This window comes from Sphaerodactylus townsendi, linkage group LG08 (genome assembly GCF_021028975.2).
Source record: "Sphaerodactylus townsendi isolate TG3544 linkage group LG08, MPM_Stown_v2.3, whole genome shotgun sequence".
Classification (NCBI taxonomy): domain Eukaryota; kingdom Metazoa; phylum Chordata; class Lepidosauria; order Squamata; family Sphaerodactylidae; genus Sphaerodactylus; species Sphaerodactylus townsendi.
In genome coordinates, this window is record NC_059432.1 from 112861414 (window position 1) to 112881476 (window position 20063).

General features: G+C 50.6%; 1 protein-coding gene across 1 annotated transcript; it reads left to right on the forward strand.

Moving 5' to 3' along the window:
• Positions 1-1113: 1113 nt before the first annotated feature.
• On the forward strand, positions 1114-17024 carry GMNC (geminin coiled-coil domain containing). The gene is made up of 5 exons (XM_048506979.1): positions 1114-1143; positions 1925-2102; positions 6332-6423; positions 10500-10616; positions 16298-17024. Exons 1-5 carry the CDS (start codon positions 1141-1143, stop codon positions 16904-16906), a joined length of 999 nt encoding a protein of 332 aa, XP_048362936.1. The 5' UTR covers positions 1114-1140; the 3' UTR covers positions 16907-17024.
• The last annotated feature ends 3039 nt before the right edge of the window (positions 17025-20063 follow it).

Here is a 20063-nt window from a genome sequence, read left to right on the forward strand (position 1 = left end):
AGTGGCCCACCAGGTGCCTTTGGGAGCTCACCTGCAGGGTGTGAAAGAAATGGCCTTCAGCTGCTGCTGCTCCCGAGCACCTGGTCTGCTAAGGCATTTGCAATCTGAGGTCAAGGTGGATCAAGATTGGGAGCCAGAGATCGACTTCTCCTCCACAAATCTGTCCAAGCCCCTTTTAAAGCTAAAGGACCAGCAGTGGCGTAGGAGGTTAAGAGCTCGGGTATCTAATCTGGAGGAACCAGGTTTGATTCCCCGCTCTGCCACGTGTGGAGGCTTCTCTGGGGAATTCAGATTAGCCTGGGCACTCCCACACACGCCAGCTGGGTGACCTTGGGCTAGTCACAGCTTCTCGGAGGTCTCTCAGCCCCACCCACCTCACAGGGTGTTTGTTGTGAGGGGGGAAGGGCAAGGAGATTGTCAGCCCCTTTGAGTCTCCTGCAGGAGAGAAAGGGGGGATATAAATCCAAATTCTTCTTCTTCTTCCAGGGCCCACCTTGTGCTCCAAGGGCTGCCCATCAGTGCGTCCACTCACTCAGCCATCCTGCTCAGCCTCCTCCCTAGTAGCCTATTTCTTGGCCGAACTCCTGGTTCACCCAAGAGGAGTTTGCTCCAGAAGGGTCCCCCCTTTGCACCCCCCCCCCAGCCCTCACCCCTTGCTCCTTGCAGAATCCACCTTTCTGAATTCTCCATTTCGTTACCACATTCATCTCTTTATTTTCTTAAGGCATCTCTGCTTTCGTTATAGCTAAAAAGAATGGCGAACAAAAATGGCCAACCGGTTGGCTGTTCTATGTCCCAGCAAACACCCCCAGAGCGCCCCACTCTCCTCCGGGGCCGGCTTTCCGCATCGGCCGCCAGGCAAAGCTGTGCCACCGCCTCCTCCTCTGGGCCGGCCGCTTCCTGATTCTCAGTTTGGAAAGCTCTGCTCTCCTTCCTGGAGGGGGGCCTGTGCAAGTTTGCTCCTTCTGCCTTCACGTCACCCCGTTTGACAGCTCGGCACCAAATCAGCCGCTGGGTGCAGGAGAGCTCAGGAGGCGTCACAGGAAGGGGGGGGAGGACCCAGGAGATTAGAACTCGCCTCCTGGCCCTTCCCTTGCCAGTGCCACTGTTTGCAGGGGAACGGGATCCCCCACCTGCCAGATGGTGAGTCCGGGGGATCTTCTGGGGCAGGAGGCAGGAGGGGGCTCCCTTACTGGGGGGGGGGCAGACCAGGGGGTGGGCGTTCGGGCATCCTCACCCTGCTGGGAGCTGGACACAGTTCGGAAAGCTCAAAGAAGAGGCAGCCCCCCAGGCCCAAGAAGAGGGCAGCAACGGGGGGGGGGGGTGTTGCTGGGCCCCAGGAGGAAGTTAGAGGGCTCCGAGGAACTGAGAAACCAAGCTGGGAAAAGTTGGGCACCTAAAGGTGGGCTTCTGGGCTCCCCAGGGTGGGTGCCTCGAACTGGGTCCGGTGGGTGTGTGTTTGGGGGAGGGGGGGCTTCCTTGCCGAATCCTAGAAAGCCCCCCCCAAGCCTTGAAGGGGTCGCTCTTCGGAGCTTGATCTAGAAGTGTGTCTGTGTGTGGGTGAAACTGGGGGGTGGGGGGCGCAGCTGCAGCAAAGAGCCCCCTAATGCCCCCCTCAGGCCCTTGTTCCCCAGGGCGGAGGAGCAGTTTTGCTGGGGGTGGGCTGTCTCCACGATCACCCCCCTAGGCGCTGTTTTTTTGGGGGGGGGCACCAGGCGGAGGGGAGGAGGACAGCGGGCGCAGGGGGGGGGGCGCCGCCTTGGCCCCGCGGACCCTCGGAAGGCGCGCCCGTGGGCTTGGGCCAGCGTGGGGCGGGCCCCCCGACGGCGCGGTCCTGGCCGGCGCCCAGCAGCCAAGGCCAGGGATGGGTGCCCCCCCTCCCCGCCGGCAGCCGGGACTCACGGCTCGCTTCCTCTCCCGCCAGAGCAGCGCGGCGCCTTGCCCGGAGCGGCCGCCGGTCTTCGCGGGAGGCCCCGTCGGCGCGCGCCCCTCCGCCGCCTCCTCGCAGCTGCCCCCGCAGACGTGGCTGGAGCCGGCCTGGGCGGCGGCGGCGGCGGCCCTCCTGGGCGACCCGGAGCCGCCCCAACCACGCGTGGATCGCGGTAAGTGGGGGCCACCGCAGAAGCGCCCCGGGAGGGAGGGAGACCGGGCCGCCTTCGCGCTGGGGGGCTGGGCTGCCTGGCCGTCGGGGGAGGCACCCTCGCCGCCGCCCCCCGCCCCCGCACAGAAGCCCCGCAGGCGGCCACGCTCCACCCGGACCCCAGGGCTTTCCCTGCGCTCCTAGAGCCCGCAGCTCGGTTGGGGCCCCCCCCGGTGGCGTCGACCCGACGGGGGTGCCGCAGTTTCGGGACAGTCCCGATCCCCAGCAGGCCGGCGGACGCACGGAGCGCCCCTGCTGAAGTTGGCTGCTGTACGCGCTCCTGCAACGTCCTACGTGGAACTTCCACCTTCAGGCGCAGAATACCTCCTGCAAGCGAGCGGAGGGGGGGTGCTGTTACCCTCCTTCCGGGCTTGTGCCAGGCCCTGCAGATCAAGTAGGGTTGCCAGCTTCCAGGCGGGGCCTGGAGATCTCCTGGAATTGTCACTGATCTCCGGGACCGGCTCCCCTAGAGAGAAGCGGCTGCTTTGGGGTGAGAGAGTCCATTGCATTAAGCAGGGATCTTCAAACTATGGCCCTCCAGATGTTCATAGACTACAATTCCCATCAGCCCCTGCCAGCATGGCCAAGTATGGTAGAGCTCATGGGAATTCAGAAGCCCATGAACATCTGGAGGGCTATGGTCTGGAAGATCCCACTGCATTATAGCTAGAGCCTCTCCTTCCCCAAACCCGCGCTCTTATACACACCCCCCCCTCATGGCCACACACAATTTTCATTTCCCCCCCCCAGGAGAGTTCACAACCCCGGGGGTCAGGGCTCGATGCATCAAAATGCCTGCCGATCGGGTCTGACCCCTATGTAATCCGACCAGTGTCGTGTGAAGGTGGTTAAGAGCAGGTGGGACTCTAATCTGGAGTAGGAACTGGAAGCTTCCCGATTCCCTCACTCCCCTCCACCTGAGTGGCAGAGGGCTTATCTGGTGAACCGGATGTAGCTTCCCGCGACTCCCGCATTCCTGCTGGGCGACCGTGCGCTGGTCACAGTTCTCTCAGAACTCTCTCAGCCCCACCTACCTCACCTGGTGTCTGTTGTGGGGAGAGGAAGGGCTCGGTAAGACAGCTTGAGTCTCCTGACAGCAGAGAAAGGTGGGATATAAATCCAAAGTCTTCTTCTGTCCTTGTGCAGGATAGAAGACAGATAAGAAACTGGCACATTTGGTGTTACAGACACAGGCGGCCGCAGCTCCAAAGCATTTCATCTGTCACAGGGGAGCCTTCTGGCAGCCTTTGCTGGTCTCTGGCGCATGCAGTGGCGTAGGAGGTTAAGAGCTCGTGTCTCTAATCTGGAGGAACCGGGTTTGATTCCCCGCTCTGCCGCCTGAGCTGTGGAGGCTTATCCGGGGAATTCAGATTAGCCTGTGCACTCCCACACACGCCAGCTGGGTGACCTTGGGCTAGTCACAGCTTCTCGGGAGCTCTCTCAGCCCCACCTACCTCACAGGGTGTTTGTTGTGAGGGGGGAAGGGCGAGAGGAGATTGTCAGCCCCTTTGAGTCTCCTGCAGGAGAGAAAGGGGGGATATAAATCCAAACCCCCCAAAAATTTTTTGCACCAGGTCATTTCTAAATCATCATCACATTATAGAAAATGCCCCAACTCACACAAATCTAGAGCACTCAAGTAACGGTGGTGAAACCACCACAGGTTCTTTGATAGAGACTGGCGAGATAAAAGGTACGAAAGGCTGAGAATCCATGAATTGCAGGACCTGAAAGGGATTAATCCAGTTCAGGGGGTGACATTATTAGTCGCAATTGCTATATGGAACCTTCACGTTCCAAAGGCAGGATGCCTCTTGGGGAGGAAGCAGGGCGTGGAGACGGAAAAGCAGACCCAATGAGTAACCCCCTCTCGGCACACACAAATAATTAGTAACCCACTCTCGGGAACTGGGGAGAACCTGCTGGATCCCACCTCTGGTGCAAAGCCAGACTGGAAACAGAGTCCCGTTGGTGCTCCTTCCAGCTTGTGCTCTTTTTGGAAACCATCTTTACACGACCCTCGGGCGTGAATTGGTTTTCTTGAGACCGGGGAGCCTGCTTTGCCAGCCACCCCGATTGCCGGCTTGCTTTGCAAATTAAATGCTTCCAACTTTGGACTGAGCTTGTTGTCATCATCCAGAAGAAGCGTGTGGGCCCCCTTTCCCCCCCCTCCTGGGGGTTCATTAACCCTTCTGCTCCTGGGAACGGGCACGGGAGGCCAAGTAGGGCTTTCACACCTTGGCTGGAGAGCTTGGGAGAAAGGCAAGAGAAGGGAAACGGGCACTGCCTTGGCCATCTTAAGTGGGCCATGAAAGGTTCTCTGGGCCTCCCCGTTCCTCTTGCCCCAAGATGCCAAGAACTGTTCAAGCGGGGATGTTTGGCCAAGTGCAGCCCCCCCGCCCCACAGCTTGGCGATGGAGTATTATTTAGTGAAAGGGATTGATTTGAAAAGGGGGAGGGGGGCTGGGTGAAGCTGCAGCCTGTTGGCATTTCAGAGGGTTCCTCCTTCCACCCCAAGGACTCTGCTGGTGACACAGAAAGCAGCCCGGAGTCTCAGCTCCCATCAGAGGCCACAGGAGGCCTGCCACTGCCTCCTGCCGTGGGACATTTTGGAAGCCACAAAAGGAAGCTGAGTGGGGCACAGAAGGAGCCATTATGGGCACCGGCCATGCAGGATGAATTCAGAAACCCGCTGTTGCTTAGTCAGCAACTTCGCAGTGGCTTTCCTAAAGTTTTGCCTTGTAAAAAAATATTTATTTATTTATTACATTTAATATGTCCCTTCCTTATTAGCAGCAGTGGCATAGTGGTTAAGAGCAGGTGCACTCTAATCTGGGGAACTGGGTTTGATCCCCTGCTCTGTGGAGGCTTATTTGGGGAACTGGATTGGCCTGTACACTCCCACGCACACCACCTGGGTGACCTTGGGCTAGTCACAGCTTCTCAGAGCTCTCTCAGCCCCACCCACCTCACAGGGTGTTTGTTGTGGGGGGAGGATGGGAAAGGAGATTTTAAGCCCCTTTGAGTCTCCTGCAGGAGAGAAAGGGGGGATATTCTTCTGCTCCCCTTGCACTTTCCAATTAAAAGAGAAGAGTGCTGAGTGTGACCTTTTGAAAACTGATCGGTGACCTTCTCTGAAACTTTAGCGGACATGTAGGGGGGGGGGATCTAACCTCCCTTACCATGCGGCTAAGATTTTTTTTAGTTTATTCCATTATTCCTCTCTTTTAAAAATGAACACAGGAAAAAACAAGAAAGGAAGAAAACCTCTCAAAATCCAGGAACAAAATATTTCATTTCATCAGTCTTTAGCAGGAGAGAAAGGGAGGATATGAATCCAAACTACCCCTGCTCCTCCACCTCCACCTCCTCCTCCTCCTCCTCCTCCTCCTCCTCCTCCTCCTCCTCCTCCTCCTCCTCTTCTTCTTCTTCTTCTTTAATAGGCATCAATTAAAATTACATAACCACATCCTACAGTCTCAAGGATGGTTTAACGAAAATAAGTAAGGAGATGACGATCCGCCTAGTTTAATAGTCAGATTTGAAAGAATAAAATATTTCAATTAAATCATCTGCACAAGTGACAAAATGTTACAATAGAAAATAAAACTAATTAACAGTTCAAAAGTGAGTTAGGACAGCAGTAGATATCCTAACAGACTTCATTCATATTGTACTGTCGAAGGCTTTCATGGCTGGATTCAACTGGTTCTGGTGGGTTTTCCATGCTGTGCGGCCGTGGATCTGGTGGAAACAGAAGAAGAAGAAGAAGAAGAAGAAGAAGAAGAAGAAGAAGAAGAAGAAGAAGAAGAAGAAGAAGAAGAAGAAGAGAGGAGGAGGAGGAGGAGGAGGAGGAGGAGGAGGAGGAGTTTGGATTTATATCCCCCCCTTTCTCAAAGGGGCTGACAATCTCCTTGCCCTTCCCCCCTCACAACAAACACCCTGTGAGGTAGGTGGGGCTGAGAGAGCTCCGAGAAGCTGTGACTAGCCCAAGGTCACCCAGCTGGCGTGTGTGGGAGTGTACAGGCTAATCTGAATTCCCAAGATAAGCCTCCATTAGCTCAGGTGGCAGAGCTGGGAATCAAACCCGGTTCCTCCAGATTAGATACACAAGCTCTTAACCTCCTACGCCACTGCTGCTCCTAGGGGGAGGCCGGGGTTCTGACCGCAACCGCTTCTCTTTCCATTTAGGGGCTGATCTGTTTGGCAACCTGTATTTTGCCCCTGAGGATGAGCTGGAATCCGGTGACCAACTGTCCACCCAGATCTACAGGAACAAGCAGGTAACAGCAGGTCCCACCTGGAGGTGAATCAGGTGCTAACAAAAGACTGAGGCAGGACTGCACTCTTTGACGCCACACAGCCTGGGGTAGTTGCAAAACAGCTGAAACTCAGGCCCCTTCCACACACGCAAAATAATGCGTTTTCAAACCACTTTCACAACTGTTTGCAAGTGGATTTTGCCATTTCGCACACCTTCAAAGAGCATTGAAAGCGGTTTGAAAGTGCATTATTCTGCATGTGCGGAATGAGCCTCAGTTTGAGACCAGTAGCCCCTGAAAGACCAGTAGAATTCTGGAGAGTCAAAGCTCATCCCTGCCAAACCTAACTGGTCTCTAAAATATTCCCGCCTGCTTCTTCTACTGCAGAGGAACACGGCGACCCTCTGGAAAAGCCGCAGGAGCTCTTGTTGACAGAATTCGGGTGCTGGCTCAGCATTAATGATGCAAATTCTGTCAACAAGAACACACACTTCACAACTCCCTTGCTACAAAACAGAAATTCAGCTGTTCCCCTAATGACCTTCTTTATAGAAGACAGTAATAGTTCAAGCTGGCAGCCCCTGAGATGTTACATGAACTATGTTTCCCATCATCCCCTGCCAGCATGATGCTGGCAGGGGATGATGGGAACTGTAGTCCATAACATCTGAGGGCCGAAGTTTGACGCTCTAATGTCTTACTACTAAGAGGCTGAAGTTGGAGACATATACTAAGAGGTACAGTTCACTTGACTTCCCAAAGGCTTTTGACAAAGTTCTCGACAGAGACTGCTGGAGAAAACTCGGCAACCAAGGAATAAGAGGGGAGAGTCCTCCCATGGATTAAAAACTGGTTGAGGAAACATGGGGAAGCAAAGCGTGGGTGTAAAAGGGAAATTCTCACAATGGAGAGATGTAGGGAGTGGTGTCCCCCTGCTGATCCGCTTTGGGACCAGTACTAATCACCTGGCGAAATCTTGACCCCGGAAGTAGGGGTGGGTAGCGTGGTGGCCAAGCTTGCAGATGATACCAAAATTATGTAGGGTTGGGTGAGAACCATTAAAGGATTTCATGTAATAGCTCCAAGCCGACCTTGATGAATTAGGTGAGTGGGCTAAGAAATGGCAAAATGCAGTTCAATGTAGCAAAATGCAAAGTGATGAAGTACACATAGGGCAAAAATCCAAACTTCACATACACGCTACAGGGGTCCAGTGCTATCAGTCACAGACCAGGAAAGGGATTTAGCGCCTTAGTTGACAGTTCCATGGGAATGTCCAACTCAATGCATGGCAGCTGTGAAAAAAAAGGCAAACTCTATGCTGGGGATCATTAGGAAAGGGAATTGATAATAAAACTGCAAAGATTGTCATGCCCTTATATAAAGTCATGGGTGCGACTGCACTTCTTGGAGTCCTGTGGTTCAGTTCTGGTTGCCGCATCTCAAAAAAAGGATATTGAGGAGATAGAAAAAGTGCAGAGAAGGGCAACCAGGATGATTGAGGGACTGGAGCACCTTCCTATGAGGGAGAGGGCTGCAGCACGCTTAGGACTCTTTAGTTTGGAAAGGAGACGGCTAAGGGGGGGGATATGCGATTGAAGTCTATAAAAAATTATGCATGGGTAGAAAATGTGGACAGAGAGAAATTTTCTCTTCCCACAATATTCAGAACCAGAGGGCATTCATTGAAAATGCTGGGGAAGAATTAGACTAATAAAAGAAACACTTCTTCACGCAACGGTGATTGGTGTTTGGAATATGCTGCCACAGGAGGTGGTGATGGCCACTCAACCTGGATAGCTTTAAAAGGGCTTGGACAGATTTTATGGAGGAGAAGTCGATTTGCATGGCGCTACCAATCTTGATCCTCTTGATCTGAGGTTAACCGATGCCTTAACAGACCAGGTGATCGGGAGCAACAGCCGCAGAAGGCCATTGCTTTCACCTCCTGCAGGTGAGCTCCCAAAGGCACCTGGTGGGCCACTGCGAGTAGCAGAGAGCTGGACTAGATGGACTCTGGTCTGATCCAGCTGGCTTGTTCTTATGTTCTTATGTTCTTATGAGATGCCAACATGTTTGGGAGCTAAGCAGGGTTGACCCCGGTTAGCACTTAGATGGAGAGACCACTGAGGAAGTCCAGAGTCACTATGCAGAGGCAAACTACAAGCTCCTTTCCATTCCCCCACCCCACAACAAACACCCTGTGAGGTGGGTGGCGCTGAGAGAGCTCCGAAGAACTGTCACTAGCCCCAGGTCACCCAGCTGGCATTTGTTGGAGTGCACAAGCTAATCTGGTTCCCCAGATAAGCCTCCACAGCTCCAGTGGCAGACGGGGAATCAAACCCAGTTCTCCAGATTAGAGTGCACCTGCCAAGAAGAGCCTTGCTGTTTCCATTTGGCATAATTTAGGAATGCCCCGTTCCTCTACAAACTGCCTTTCTGTGTCCAAAAGAGGGAATCCAAAAATTTTAGTAACAGGTTCCTATGGTGGTGGGATTCAAACTGTGGCGTAGCACCAATGGGGCTGGGTGGGGACACCATGGGGCTGGTGAGGGCATTCTTGGTAGCGGGGGCATTCCCAGGCGGGAGACTGTGGCAAGAACATGAGTCGCCATGCCCGGTTCTTAGGCGGGAAACAAATGCACGCTATACAGGCTGCCACGCGACGCCGGGTGCACCTCCTGCTAGGACTGTTTCAAGTTCCTGCCACTACCGTTTATAGCGGAGGCAATCCAGGCAAAAAATCACGTGGCAAAAAACCACCAATTGGTAACCCCTCTTCGACACAATAATAAATAATGAGTAACCTACTTTCGAACCTGGGAGAACCTGCCGATCCCAACCCTGGGCGGGTAGAGGGAGGCCAAAACCCTGATTATATCCCCCCGTACAGAAGCATAATTTTCTTTGAAAATAACAACAAAATGGCAGGAAATGTTGCAATACGTTTATATCCGACAAAGGGAGCTCTGTCTTCTCCACAAAAATCTAGTTAATGGTCTCTGTATGCCACTGGATTCAAATATGATGTTTATGGTGGATCAAATCAAAGGCTCCTGCCTAGCTTCCGCCAGAGATAAACGTGTAAAACTAATCTAGCAGAAGTCGGGTGTGCCCTTTATGCTGTGTGGTTTCAGCCGTCTGGCCGTGTTCTAGCAGCATTCTCTCCTGACGTTTTGCCTGCATCTGTGGCTGGCATCTTCAGAGGATCTGATGGTAGTAAACTTAAAGCAAATGCCAGCCACAGGTGCAGGCGAAACATCAGGAGAGAATGCTGCTAGAACACGGTGACCATGTTGGTGCCTGGAAACCACACAGCACCCAAGTGATTCCGGCCATGAAAGCCTTCGACATTAAAATTGTGCCCGTTGGCATGGTCATATTTGGTAAATACTGTGTGTAATTCTGCTGATGGGAAAAATCGCTGTCAGTTCTGTATCTCTGAGTCAAACTCTCGGGCAGATGAACAAGCATCAGAAAAGCAGCCAAATCAAAAGATTCCAGAGTACAGAAAACTGACTTGGGATAGTTATAATAAGAGTGGGATATGCTTGATTCAGATTGGGATTAGCTCTCCAGAGTCATATGCATAAATCATTTTCAGTTGCATTCTGCATTTTCCGTGTTTGCTGCTGCAACCTTATCTCTTCCTGCTTCCTTGTGTAGCATTCCCCTCTTTTGCCCCAGGCCCCCAAACGAAATTATAACTGGAAAATATCCCTTGAAAAAAAAAAAAAAAAAACTGGGAAGGAGGGGAGCTGGTAACCGAACACCTCAGATTGTTCTAATCTTTGTGTATTTAAAAGAGCTGTTTGCTGGCAGCGCTTTTTAAAAAGATAAATCCCTACACACCTTTTCTTGTGCCTTTGTGGTTACATTTTGCAAAAGGAATTTCCTCCAACCTTCAGCCAAAGAATAGAAGAAGTCAGAAAGGCGGACGGGCCCGCGACATCCTTTCTTGGGTGACTTTCCTGGGGCAAGAGGTTCCTGGGGGTCAAATTCCAAGGGCACAAGAGGAGACCCCCCCTCCCTGCGGGCTGCAGGGCAGAGGAGTGCCTTCTTTCTCACCCGTGCCCTGCTTTGTCTGTTTCTTCCAGCTCCAGGACACCTTGCTACAGAAAGAGGAAGAGCTGGCCCAACTGCAGGCAGAGAACCAGCACCTCAAGCAGTTCCTGAACTCAGCCTTGGTCCGACAGTTGGAGGAGAGGGCCAAGGTCAGCTGGGCTTTGGGCCCATTTCAACCCCCACCCACGCCCCTTACTCCAGAACCCTGGGATCCCCCTCTCACTCCCTTTCCGTAGCCAGCAGAAGTGGCTTAGCCTACAGTGTCCGACTGAGCTCTAGAGCGCCAGATTCAAACCCCTGCCGTGCCCTGGAGGCTTGGTGGGTGATCTTGGGACTTTCACACACTGCCGGCCTACCTCACAGGGTTGTTGCGAAGATGTATTAGAGGAGAAGGACGTAAATCGCTCCCTTTTTGTCATAAGTGCCTTCAAAGGCAGCAACTGAATTGAAGCAGTTTAAACGGCAGCAAAACAGTCAAAAGAAGATCAGCAGCCGTGAAATCCTAAAACATCTGCCGGTGTGGTGGTGGTTGTGTGTAGACAGCAAAGTGAAATGCAGATTCAAAAAAAAAAATCCTGAGGGTTTGTACTGAGGGGTATGCCAACAGTTGACCGGGGTGGGGGTGGGGGGTGGGGAGGGAATCTACATTTATTGAATAGTTTTCTCTGGTAGTAAAGAGATAGAAAATGCAATGCAAATAGAGAGAAAATGGCCCAGCACCCTCAGAGTAGATCCTGCCATTTCCAGAAAGAAAGAAAGAAAGAAAGAAAGAAAGAAAGAAAGAAAGAAAGAAAGAAAGAAAGACAGACAGACAGACAGACAGACAGACAGACAGACAGACAGACAGACAGACAGACAGACAGACAGACAGACAGACAGACAGACAGACAGACAGACAGACAGACAGACAGACAGATAGATAGATCGAGAGGCAGAGAGGCAGAGAGGCAGAGAGACAGAGAGACAGAGAGACAGAAAGAAAGAAAGAAAGACAGACAGACAGACAGACAGACAGACAGACAGAAAGACAGAAAGAAAGAAAGAAAGAAAGAAAGAAAGAAAGAAAGAAAGAAAGAAAGAAAGAAAGAAAGAAAGAAAGAAAGAAAGAAAGAAAGAAAGAAAGAAAGAAAGGAGCAGCAGTGGCGTAGGAGGATGGGGCGGTCTAGAAGCCCAAAGTATAAATAAATAAAATAAATAAAAGTCTCTGGAAGCAGCAGAGAGGAGTAGCAGCAGAAGAGACTTGGCCAAGGAAGATATTAGCGACTCTGCTGGAAAGTTCATTTTGGAGGGCTTTTCAAAGCCACAGCTTTTAAAACAGTGTTATTTTAACAGGGGTTATCTCTTTTTCTGCGGCGCGCGCAATTTTAATTTAATTTAATTTAATTTTTTTGTTTTTTAAATTAATAAGGACATATTTGACAGATAGTACGCGCAGATAGCTCCAGGGGGGCAGTGACTAAAAGCTTAATATTTAAATATCTGAACAAATCAGATATGAAGGCAGAAAGCCAGCAGGGGAGGGGGGGGCTTTCCAGCGTTTTGCACTGAGTGTCATGTATGACTATCTGCCACTAGGACAGAAGTCGGGTGCCCTCGCTGGGTAATGAGTCTCCTGGCACTCAAAGGAACGTGTAAAGGCTCTCTTGAAGCCAAGGTAAGGACCTGGAGAAGCTGAAAGAGGCAGAGAGGGTGACAGACGAGGCTTTCAGGGACCTAGCAGCCGGGTCCCATCTCCCAAGGTGACATCTCTTCAGATGTCATGGAGAATGAAGGCCTTGGGGATGGAGGTGCCAGTCTGAGGTGGGGGAAGATGCTCCCCAGATGGGATCCCTTCCTTAACTGGTGATCAGCTATCCTCTCACATCGAGGATACCCCTCGGGAGGTGGGGGGCTCCTTGTAGTGGGTGATTCGATCATTGTCGTAGAGAGTTGGGTTTGTGAGAGGCGTGATGACCACATGGTGACTTCTGGTTCGCCTGGTCTGCGGCGGTTATGGATGTCGCTGCTTCGCCTAGATAGGCTTTTGTGACAGTGCTGGGGTGGAGTCAGCAGTTGTGGTCCACATTGGTACCAACGACATTGGGAAATGTAGCCGAGGTTCTGGAAGCTAAATCTCTTAGGCTGCTAGGAAACAGGTTGAAGTCCAGGACTTCAAGGTGGCATTCTCAGAAATGCTACCCGCTCCACGCCAAAGAGGGCTTAGCCAGGGCAAGCCGGAGATACAGGGTCTCAACAGCGCGGGATGAGAAGGTGGTGTAAGGCAGAGGGTTTCAGATTTTGTCAGAACTGGGGAACCTTTTGGGACAAGGTAGGCCTGTACAAACGGGACGGGCTTCATCTTTAACCAAAGAGGAACCAGGCTGCTGGCTCAACATTAAAAAAAAAAAGGTGGCAGAACAGCTTTTAAACTGATCATTGGGGAAAGCCGACAGGAGCTGAGGTGACTTCTGGTTCGAAATACAGTATCTATGGGGATGCAGACAGAGAGGGAGGTTTTTTCTAAATCAACCACATACAGGCGAGGAACATAGCAATGTACATGTGACAAGGGATAGTGTCTACAAAAGACGTGAGGGTAAAGCACATAAATCCCAGGTTAAGGACAGAGACAGGGTATACAGGTGTCTCTATGCTAATAGTAGAAGCATTCGACCTAAAAAATGGGGAGCTAGGTGCACAGAGTTTTGAAGGAGGACTTTGATATAGTGGGCATTACAGAGACATGGTGGAATGAGGAGAACCAGTGGGATGCTGCTATACCAGGCTACAGGCTCTATAGGAAGGATAGGACAGGGCATTGGGGGTGGAGTTGCCCTTTACATCAAAGAGAGCATATAGTATCACATAAAATAGACAATGCAGTGGGGAGTTGGTTCCCTACAGAATCACTGTGGATATCAATACCAGGTGTGAAGGACAGTTTAATATTAGGAATATGTTATCGTCCCCCGGACCAAAGTGCACAAGAGGATTCTGAGATGGAAAAAGAAATTAGAGAGGCCAACAAAACAAAAAATGTCGTGGAAATGGGTGATTTTAACTATCCTCTATAAACTGGAAAAATGCATGTTCAGGTCATAGTAAGGAGAGAGCATTCCTGGATATGCTAAATGACTGTGGCTTAGAGCAGATGGTTGTGGAACCAACCAGGGAGAGGTGATCCTAAGATCTAATTCTATGTGGGACCCAGGACCTGGTGCAGGAAGTCAGTGTTGTTGGAGCCGATAGGGAACAGCCACCACAATGCTGTCAGATTCAGTATCTCAGCATGCTTAACAAGTGGCAACTACTAATGTAGTTACATTCGCCTTCAGAAAGGGAAATTTCTCAAAGATGAGGGGGGATAGTGCAGGAAGCTGAAAGGGAAAATCAAGAGAGTCAAAACTGTCCAGGATGCTTGGAGGTTAATTTAAAAACACAGTAATAAAAGCTCAGCTGGAATGTGTTCATTGTTAGAAAAGGCAGCACCCAGTCCAAAAAAGAAAGCCACCATGGTTAACAAGAGAGGTTGAGGAAATTATCAGAAAAGAAAATGTCTTTTCGAAAATGGAAGTCCAGTTTGGCTGATGAAGAATATGAGAGGGAACACAAATGGTGGCAAAAGAGAAGCAAGTTAGCTGTAAGGGAGGCAAAAAAGGATTATGAGGAACGATGGCTGTAACAACATCAAGACCAGTAACAAACAGTTCTTCAAGTACATCAAAAGCAGGAAGCCAGCAAGAGAAGCGGTAGGCCCGTTAGATGACAAAGGAACAAAGGGTGTGCTAAAAGATGGCAGGGGATTGCAGAGAAGCTGAATGAATTCCTTTGCATCTGTCTTCACCCAAGAGGAGGTGAGGAACATTCCTGCACCTGAACCAAGCTTTAGGAGGCGAATCCGAGGAACTAGCGAAGATAGTGATAGACAAGGAAGAAGTTCTGGCAGCCATTGATAAACTAAATGTTACCAAATCCCTGGCCCAGACTGCATTCACCTAAGAGTTCTTAAAGAGCTCAAGCATGAAATTGCTGATCTTCTCACTTTAATATGCAACTTATCCCTGAAATCAGGCTCCATCCCTGAAGACTGGAAGATGGCCAATGTCACACCAATCTTTAAGAAAGGATCTAGGGGGGACCCGGGAAATTACAGGCCAGTCAGTTTGACATCTGTTCCTGGTAAATTGGTAGAATCTATCATTAAAGATAAAATTATAAAACATGTAGAAAAGCAAGACCTGCTGAGAAAGAGTCAGCATGGCTTTGCAGAGAGGCAAATCCTGTCTTTACAAACTTACTAGAGTTCTTTGAGGGTGTAAACAGACATGTGGGATAAGGTGAACCGGTGGACATTGTCTACTTGGATTTCCAAAAGGCTTTTGACAAAGTTCCTCACCAGAGACTGTTGAGAAAACTCAGCAATGAAGGAATAAGAGGGGAAGTCCTCCTATGGATTAAAAACTGGTTGAGAAACAGGAAACAAAGAGTTGGTGTAAATGGGAAGTTCTCACAATGGAGAGATGTCGGGAGTGGTGTCCCCCAAGGATCCGTTTTGGGACCAGTGCTCTTTAACCTATTCATAAAATGACCTGGAAGTAGGGGCGGGGTAGCTGGTGGCCAAGTTTGCAGATGATACCAAATTATGTAGGGGTGGTGAGAACCACAAAGGATTGCGAAGAGCTCCAAGCGGACCTTGATAAATTAGGTGAGTGGGCTCAGAAATGGCAAATGCAGTTCAATGTAGCAAAATGTAAAGTGATGCACATAGGGGCAAAAAATCCAAACTTCACATATACGCTACAGGGGTCAGTGCTATCAGTCACAGACCAGGAAAGGGATTTAGGCGTCTTAGTTGATAGTTCCATGGGAATGTCAACTCAATGCATGGCAGCTGTGAAAAAGGCAAACTCTATGCTGGGGATCATTAGGAAAGGAATTGATAATAAAACTGCAAAGATTGTCATGCCCTTATATAAAGCAGTGGTGCGACCGCACTTGGAGTACTGTGTCCAGTTCTGGTCGCCGCATCTCTCAAAAAGGATATTGAGGAGATAGAAAAAGTGCAGAGAAGGGCAACAAGGATGATTGAGGGACTGGAGCACCTTCCCTATGAGGAGAGGCTGCAGCGTTTGGGACTCTTTAGTTTGGAGAGGAGGCGGCTGAGGGGGGATATGATTGAAGTCTATAAAATTATGCATGGGGTAGAAAATGTTGACAGAGAGAATTTTTTCTCTCTTTCTCACAATACTAGAACCAGATGAGCATTTCATATTCCTTCTTCAAGTTCTTGGGAGTGAGTCCCAACCCCCCACCCCACCTCCTGTCACTTGTGTGCAAACACCCTCCTCTGGGGGTACCTAAAATGTAAGGGTTCTCTGCAGGCTAGTCTGGAAACCATTCCTCCTGGAGATCTCTGCGCATTTTGCAGATGCATTACCCTGTTAGAATGCTGCAATTTCTGCACAAGCAAGCCAGAGTTTCTCATTGCACCTTGATGTGGATACCTATTTATCTGTGAATTAACTTCATTTATACCCCACTTTCCCCCCAACAAGAACTTAAAAAGTAGTCTGCAACATTCGCTCCTCCCCAATTTTATCTTCTCAACAGCCCTGTAAGGTAGGTGAGGCTAAGAGCATGTGACTGGCTCAAGGTCGGCCAGCAAAACCTCCGTGGCAAAGAGGGGATTCAAACCTGGGTCTCCCACATCCTAGTCCAGATATGAAATGGCACCGTTGGAACTGCTTCTTCTGTCCCCTTGAATATTCTCTCTGTGCCCCCCCCCCCCCCCGCTGCCATTCAGATGTCACCCTCTGCCCTAACTTCACTCTCTTTCTCTCCCTTTGGACAGAAACTGCTCTGGCAGAATGGCAGGAAGTCTTGTGGGGCTCCCAAGAGGCCCCTGAAAACCGAGGGTCCCCCCATTCCGCGTGAGCCCCCCCATGCTCCCAAGGCCCGGCGGAGCCTCCTGGGCGATTTCTCTGCCTGCGAAGAACAGCCCAGGGCCGACGTGGACGTTTGGGTCCTGCAGACTCTGGGACTGAAAGACATCGACACGATCGACGAGTCTGCTTCAGCTAACTACAGTGCCTTGACCTTGGGCCCAGCCCTGACCACTGCCCTCCGTGGCCCCATAGAGGCTACAGAGTTGGGCATCGGTAATGGCCGGCCAGCTGTTTACAGATGTGACGCCTCTGCCCCTATGGACAGTGATACAGCCAACAGAATGGAAGAGCTTCACCTCCTGCCCTCTTTACCGCAGAGTGGTGGCCCTCCGGCCCCCTCCGTCTTGCCCAGCTGCTCCGACCACCTCCTGCCGCCGAGTCACGTGGCCTTCACCACGGCCCTCAGCCCCCACTGCAACGTGAAAACACACACCTTCCGCCAGGGGCAGGCCTTTGTGCGCAGAGACCAGGACGGCGGGTGGAAGCTGACTTGGGTGCCCAAGAAGGCGGAGTAAAGATGGCCGCCGGCCCCTGCTCTCCCCAACACTGCCAGCAAAGAATGTTTACAGACTGACGTCTCAGCGTGCTGAAAAACCAGCCTTTGTTGCACTTCTTGGAAAATGGAACACTTGTTCGTTTGTCTTCAGCTAGACCAGTGATGGTGAACCTATGGGATCTAGGCTGCCCCCCCCCCCACACACACACATCTAGGCTGGCCTGGGCCACTGAGCACGACATGTGCGCACTGTGGTGAGCAGGGAGGACTCAGCTGGCGGGCCTGGTGCCTGTGCTCCAGGTGGCTGCTGCCCGGGGCGCAGAGGAGGCAGAGATGCTAGAGAGGCACAAAGTGATGCTTTGGACTTGCTGGAGGCTAGAGCAGGCTGGCCCCTGCTTGAAGAAGAAGAAGAGTTTGGATTTATGTCCCCCCTTTCTCTCCTGTAGGAGACTCAAAGGGGCTGACAATCTCCTTGCCCTTCTTCCCTCACAACAGACACCCTGTGAGGTGGGTGGGGCTGAGAGAGCTCCGAGAAGCTGTGACTTGCCCAAGGCCACCCAGCTGGCATGTGTGGGAGTGCACAGGCTAATCTGAGTTCCCCAGATAAGCCTCCACAGCTCAGGCGGCAGGGCGGGGAATCAAACCCGGTTCCTCCAGATTAGATACACGAGCTCTTAACCTCCTACGCCACTGCTGCTCCACTGCGGCAGAGCGGGTGGGGAAGAAAGAGGGAGCCAACTGTTTTTTTCTAAACTAAAACTTCAGCATTCAGGTTAAATTGCCGGGTTGGCACTTTGCGATAAACAAGTTGGGTTTGGGTTGCAATTTGGCCACTCGGTCTCAAAAAGGTTCGCCATCACTGAGCTAGACTGATGTGCACTGGAGGGCCCAAACTCATTGGATCTCACAAGCTAAGCAGGGTTAGCCCTGGTTATTACTTGCATGAGAGACCAGGGTTGCTATGCGAAGGCCCCAGTTGTCTCTCGTCTTGAAAACCCCACAAGGGTCAGCTGAAACTTGATAGCACTTCCTGTCACCAGACTGGTATGCAGCCGTGGAAGGGGGTAGAAATATAGCCCAATTTTGCCTGCTGCTGGACAACAGACAATTGCAGGCAAAGCTACAAGACATGCAAAGTTTCCGTGAAGTCAGAACAGAAGGAGCAGAAAGGTAGCAGTTAACGGGGCATTTTGTGAGGTTTTCTGATTCCACAGAAGGCCGTTTTACCTGCAGTTATCCGGACCTCTTTTAGAACTACTGCTAGAATACAACGTGCTATCCTGAGCAGTTATATAACCTTTAGTGTGGGTCATAAGAACAGAAGAACAGAAGAACGAGCCAGCTGGATCAGACCAGAGTCCATCTAGTCTAGCACTCTGCTACTCGCAGTGGCCCACCAGGTGCCTTTGGGAGCTCACCTGCAGGAGGTGAAAGCAAGGGCCTTCTGCGGCTGTTGCTCCCGAGCACCTGGACTGTTAAGGCATTTGCAACCTCAGATCAAGGAGGATCAAGATTGGGAGCCATAGATCGACTTCTCCTCCATCAATCTGTCCAAGCCCCTTTTAAAGCTATCCAGTCGACTACTGCCATTAAAAATAGTGCTATTACGTATGAGAAGGACCGGGTGAAAACAGGTTTCCACGGAAGCAAAATCTGGCACAATCTGCTGGTTTTTTTTTCCAGAGCAAATACAGAATTTCAGACTTCGGTCTTTTCAGCTTCCAAAATGGATTTTGGACTCGGTTGGAAGACTTTAGCGAGACAATTATAAAACAATTGCCTTAAATATCAATTTCGCTCACTGCATTTCTGATGTCATTGCATCTAAAAGCATCCATTAGAAGAATATAAATTCAGATATTTTTTTTTAATGTGTAAAGAGAATCCCGGATTTTTCCACATTGTCTTCAACAGTGCTCTAGTTCATGTTACACTCAAACTGTTTTTTTGTAAGTTGTGGGAAAGTGCTTTCATAAAATGTCTTCCTCTGTGTGGATTAACCTGCATGCTTGAGCAACGAACAAGGCCTCAGAAATTTTGCACATAACAACTTGTCTAATTCTGAACATGGCCCCATCTGTGGATATTTAAATCCAGATACTGGGGCCATGGGCAGACAAGACAGATATTTCTATAAATCTGAGAAAAATATGCAATCTTTTTTTTAAAAAATCAGAGGACTAAAGCCCTCCAAACTGACAGAAGCAGTGCCTGTAGCTTTAAAAAATGAATGTTAGCTTTTGTGTGGGTTGATAGGGCAACCACAACAGTATTGCCATCCTGAAAGCTTTGGTTTCTGCCAGTAAAAGGCAGGGGGATGGGGAAGGGCTCTTTGCAGAGCTACTTGAGGGAGGACTCATCAGCAGGGGTATAATTCCCATTGGGCAAGGTGGGCAGCTGCCCAGCGCACCACCTTGTGGGGGACATCAAAATGCAGGGTTCGTTTTTGGGGTATTTTTAGTGGTTTTCAATTTTTGGCCTGCATGGGGTGCAGTTTTTAGGCTAGAGGCACCAAAATTTCAGCATATCATCAGGTGACTGCAAATTGCCTTATGCTACCCTCCCAAGTTTGATGAGAGAGAGTTTGGTTCAGGGAGTCCAAAAGTTATGGACTTCCCAAAGGGTGAGATCTCCCCATCCCCTATCATTGTTTCCAATAAGGGAGCTAATAGGAGATGGGGGCCCTACAGTTTGAGGGTCCATAACTTTGGCCCCCCACTGAACCAAACTGCAAACCTAAACCCTAGGGGGTATCGATTAGGGAAGTCTCCCTGATGAGACCATGAACGCTTTGAGACTTGCTGCTTTCAGGAAATGCCCCCCCCCCCCCAGCCTGCAACCCCCCCCCAAATTGACAGCAATGCAGAAAACTCAATGCAGAACAAAGATTCTTGGGCAAAATTTCTGGGATAGCTTCTTTAGGTGCACTTTTTTTGAATGATATCAGCACCAAAATTTCATGAGGTCTCATCAGAGACAGCTCCTGATGATACCCCCCCCCAGAGTTTGGTGTGCAGTTTCAATTCAGGGGGGGGCCAAATGTTATGGTCCCCTCAAAACCAGCCCCCATGTCCCTATTAGCTCCCACATTGGAAACAATGGGGATGGATGGGGAACACTCCCTTTGGGAGTCCACTTAACTTTGGACTCTGTGGAACTCAAACCTTACCAAACTT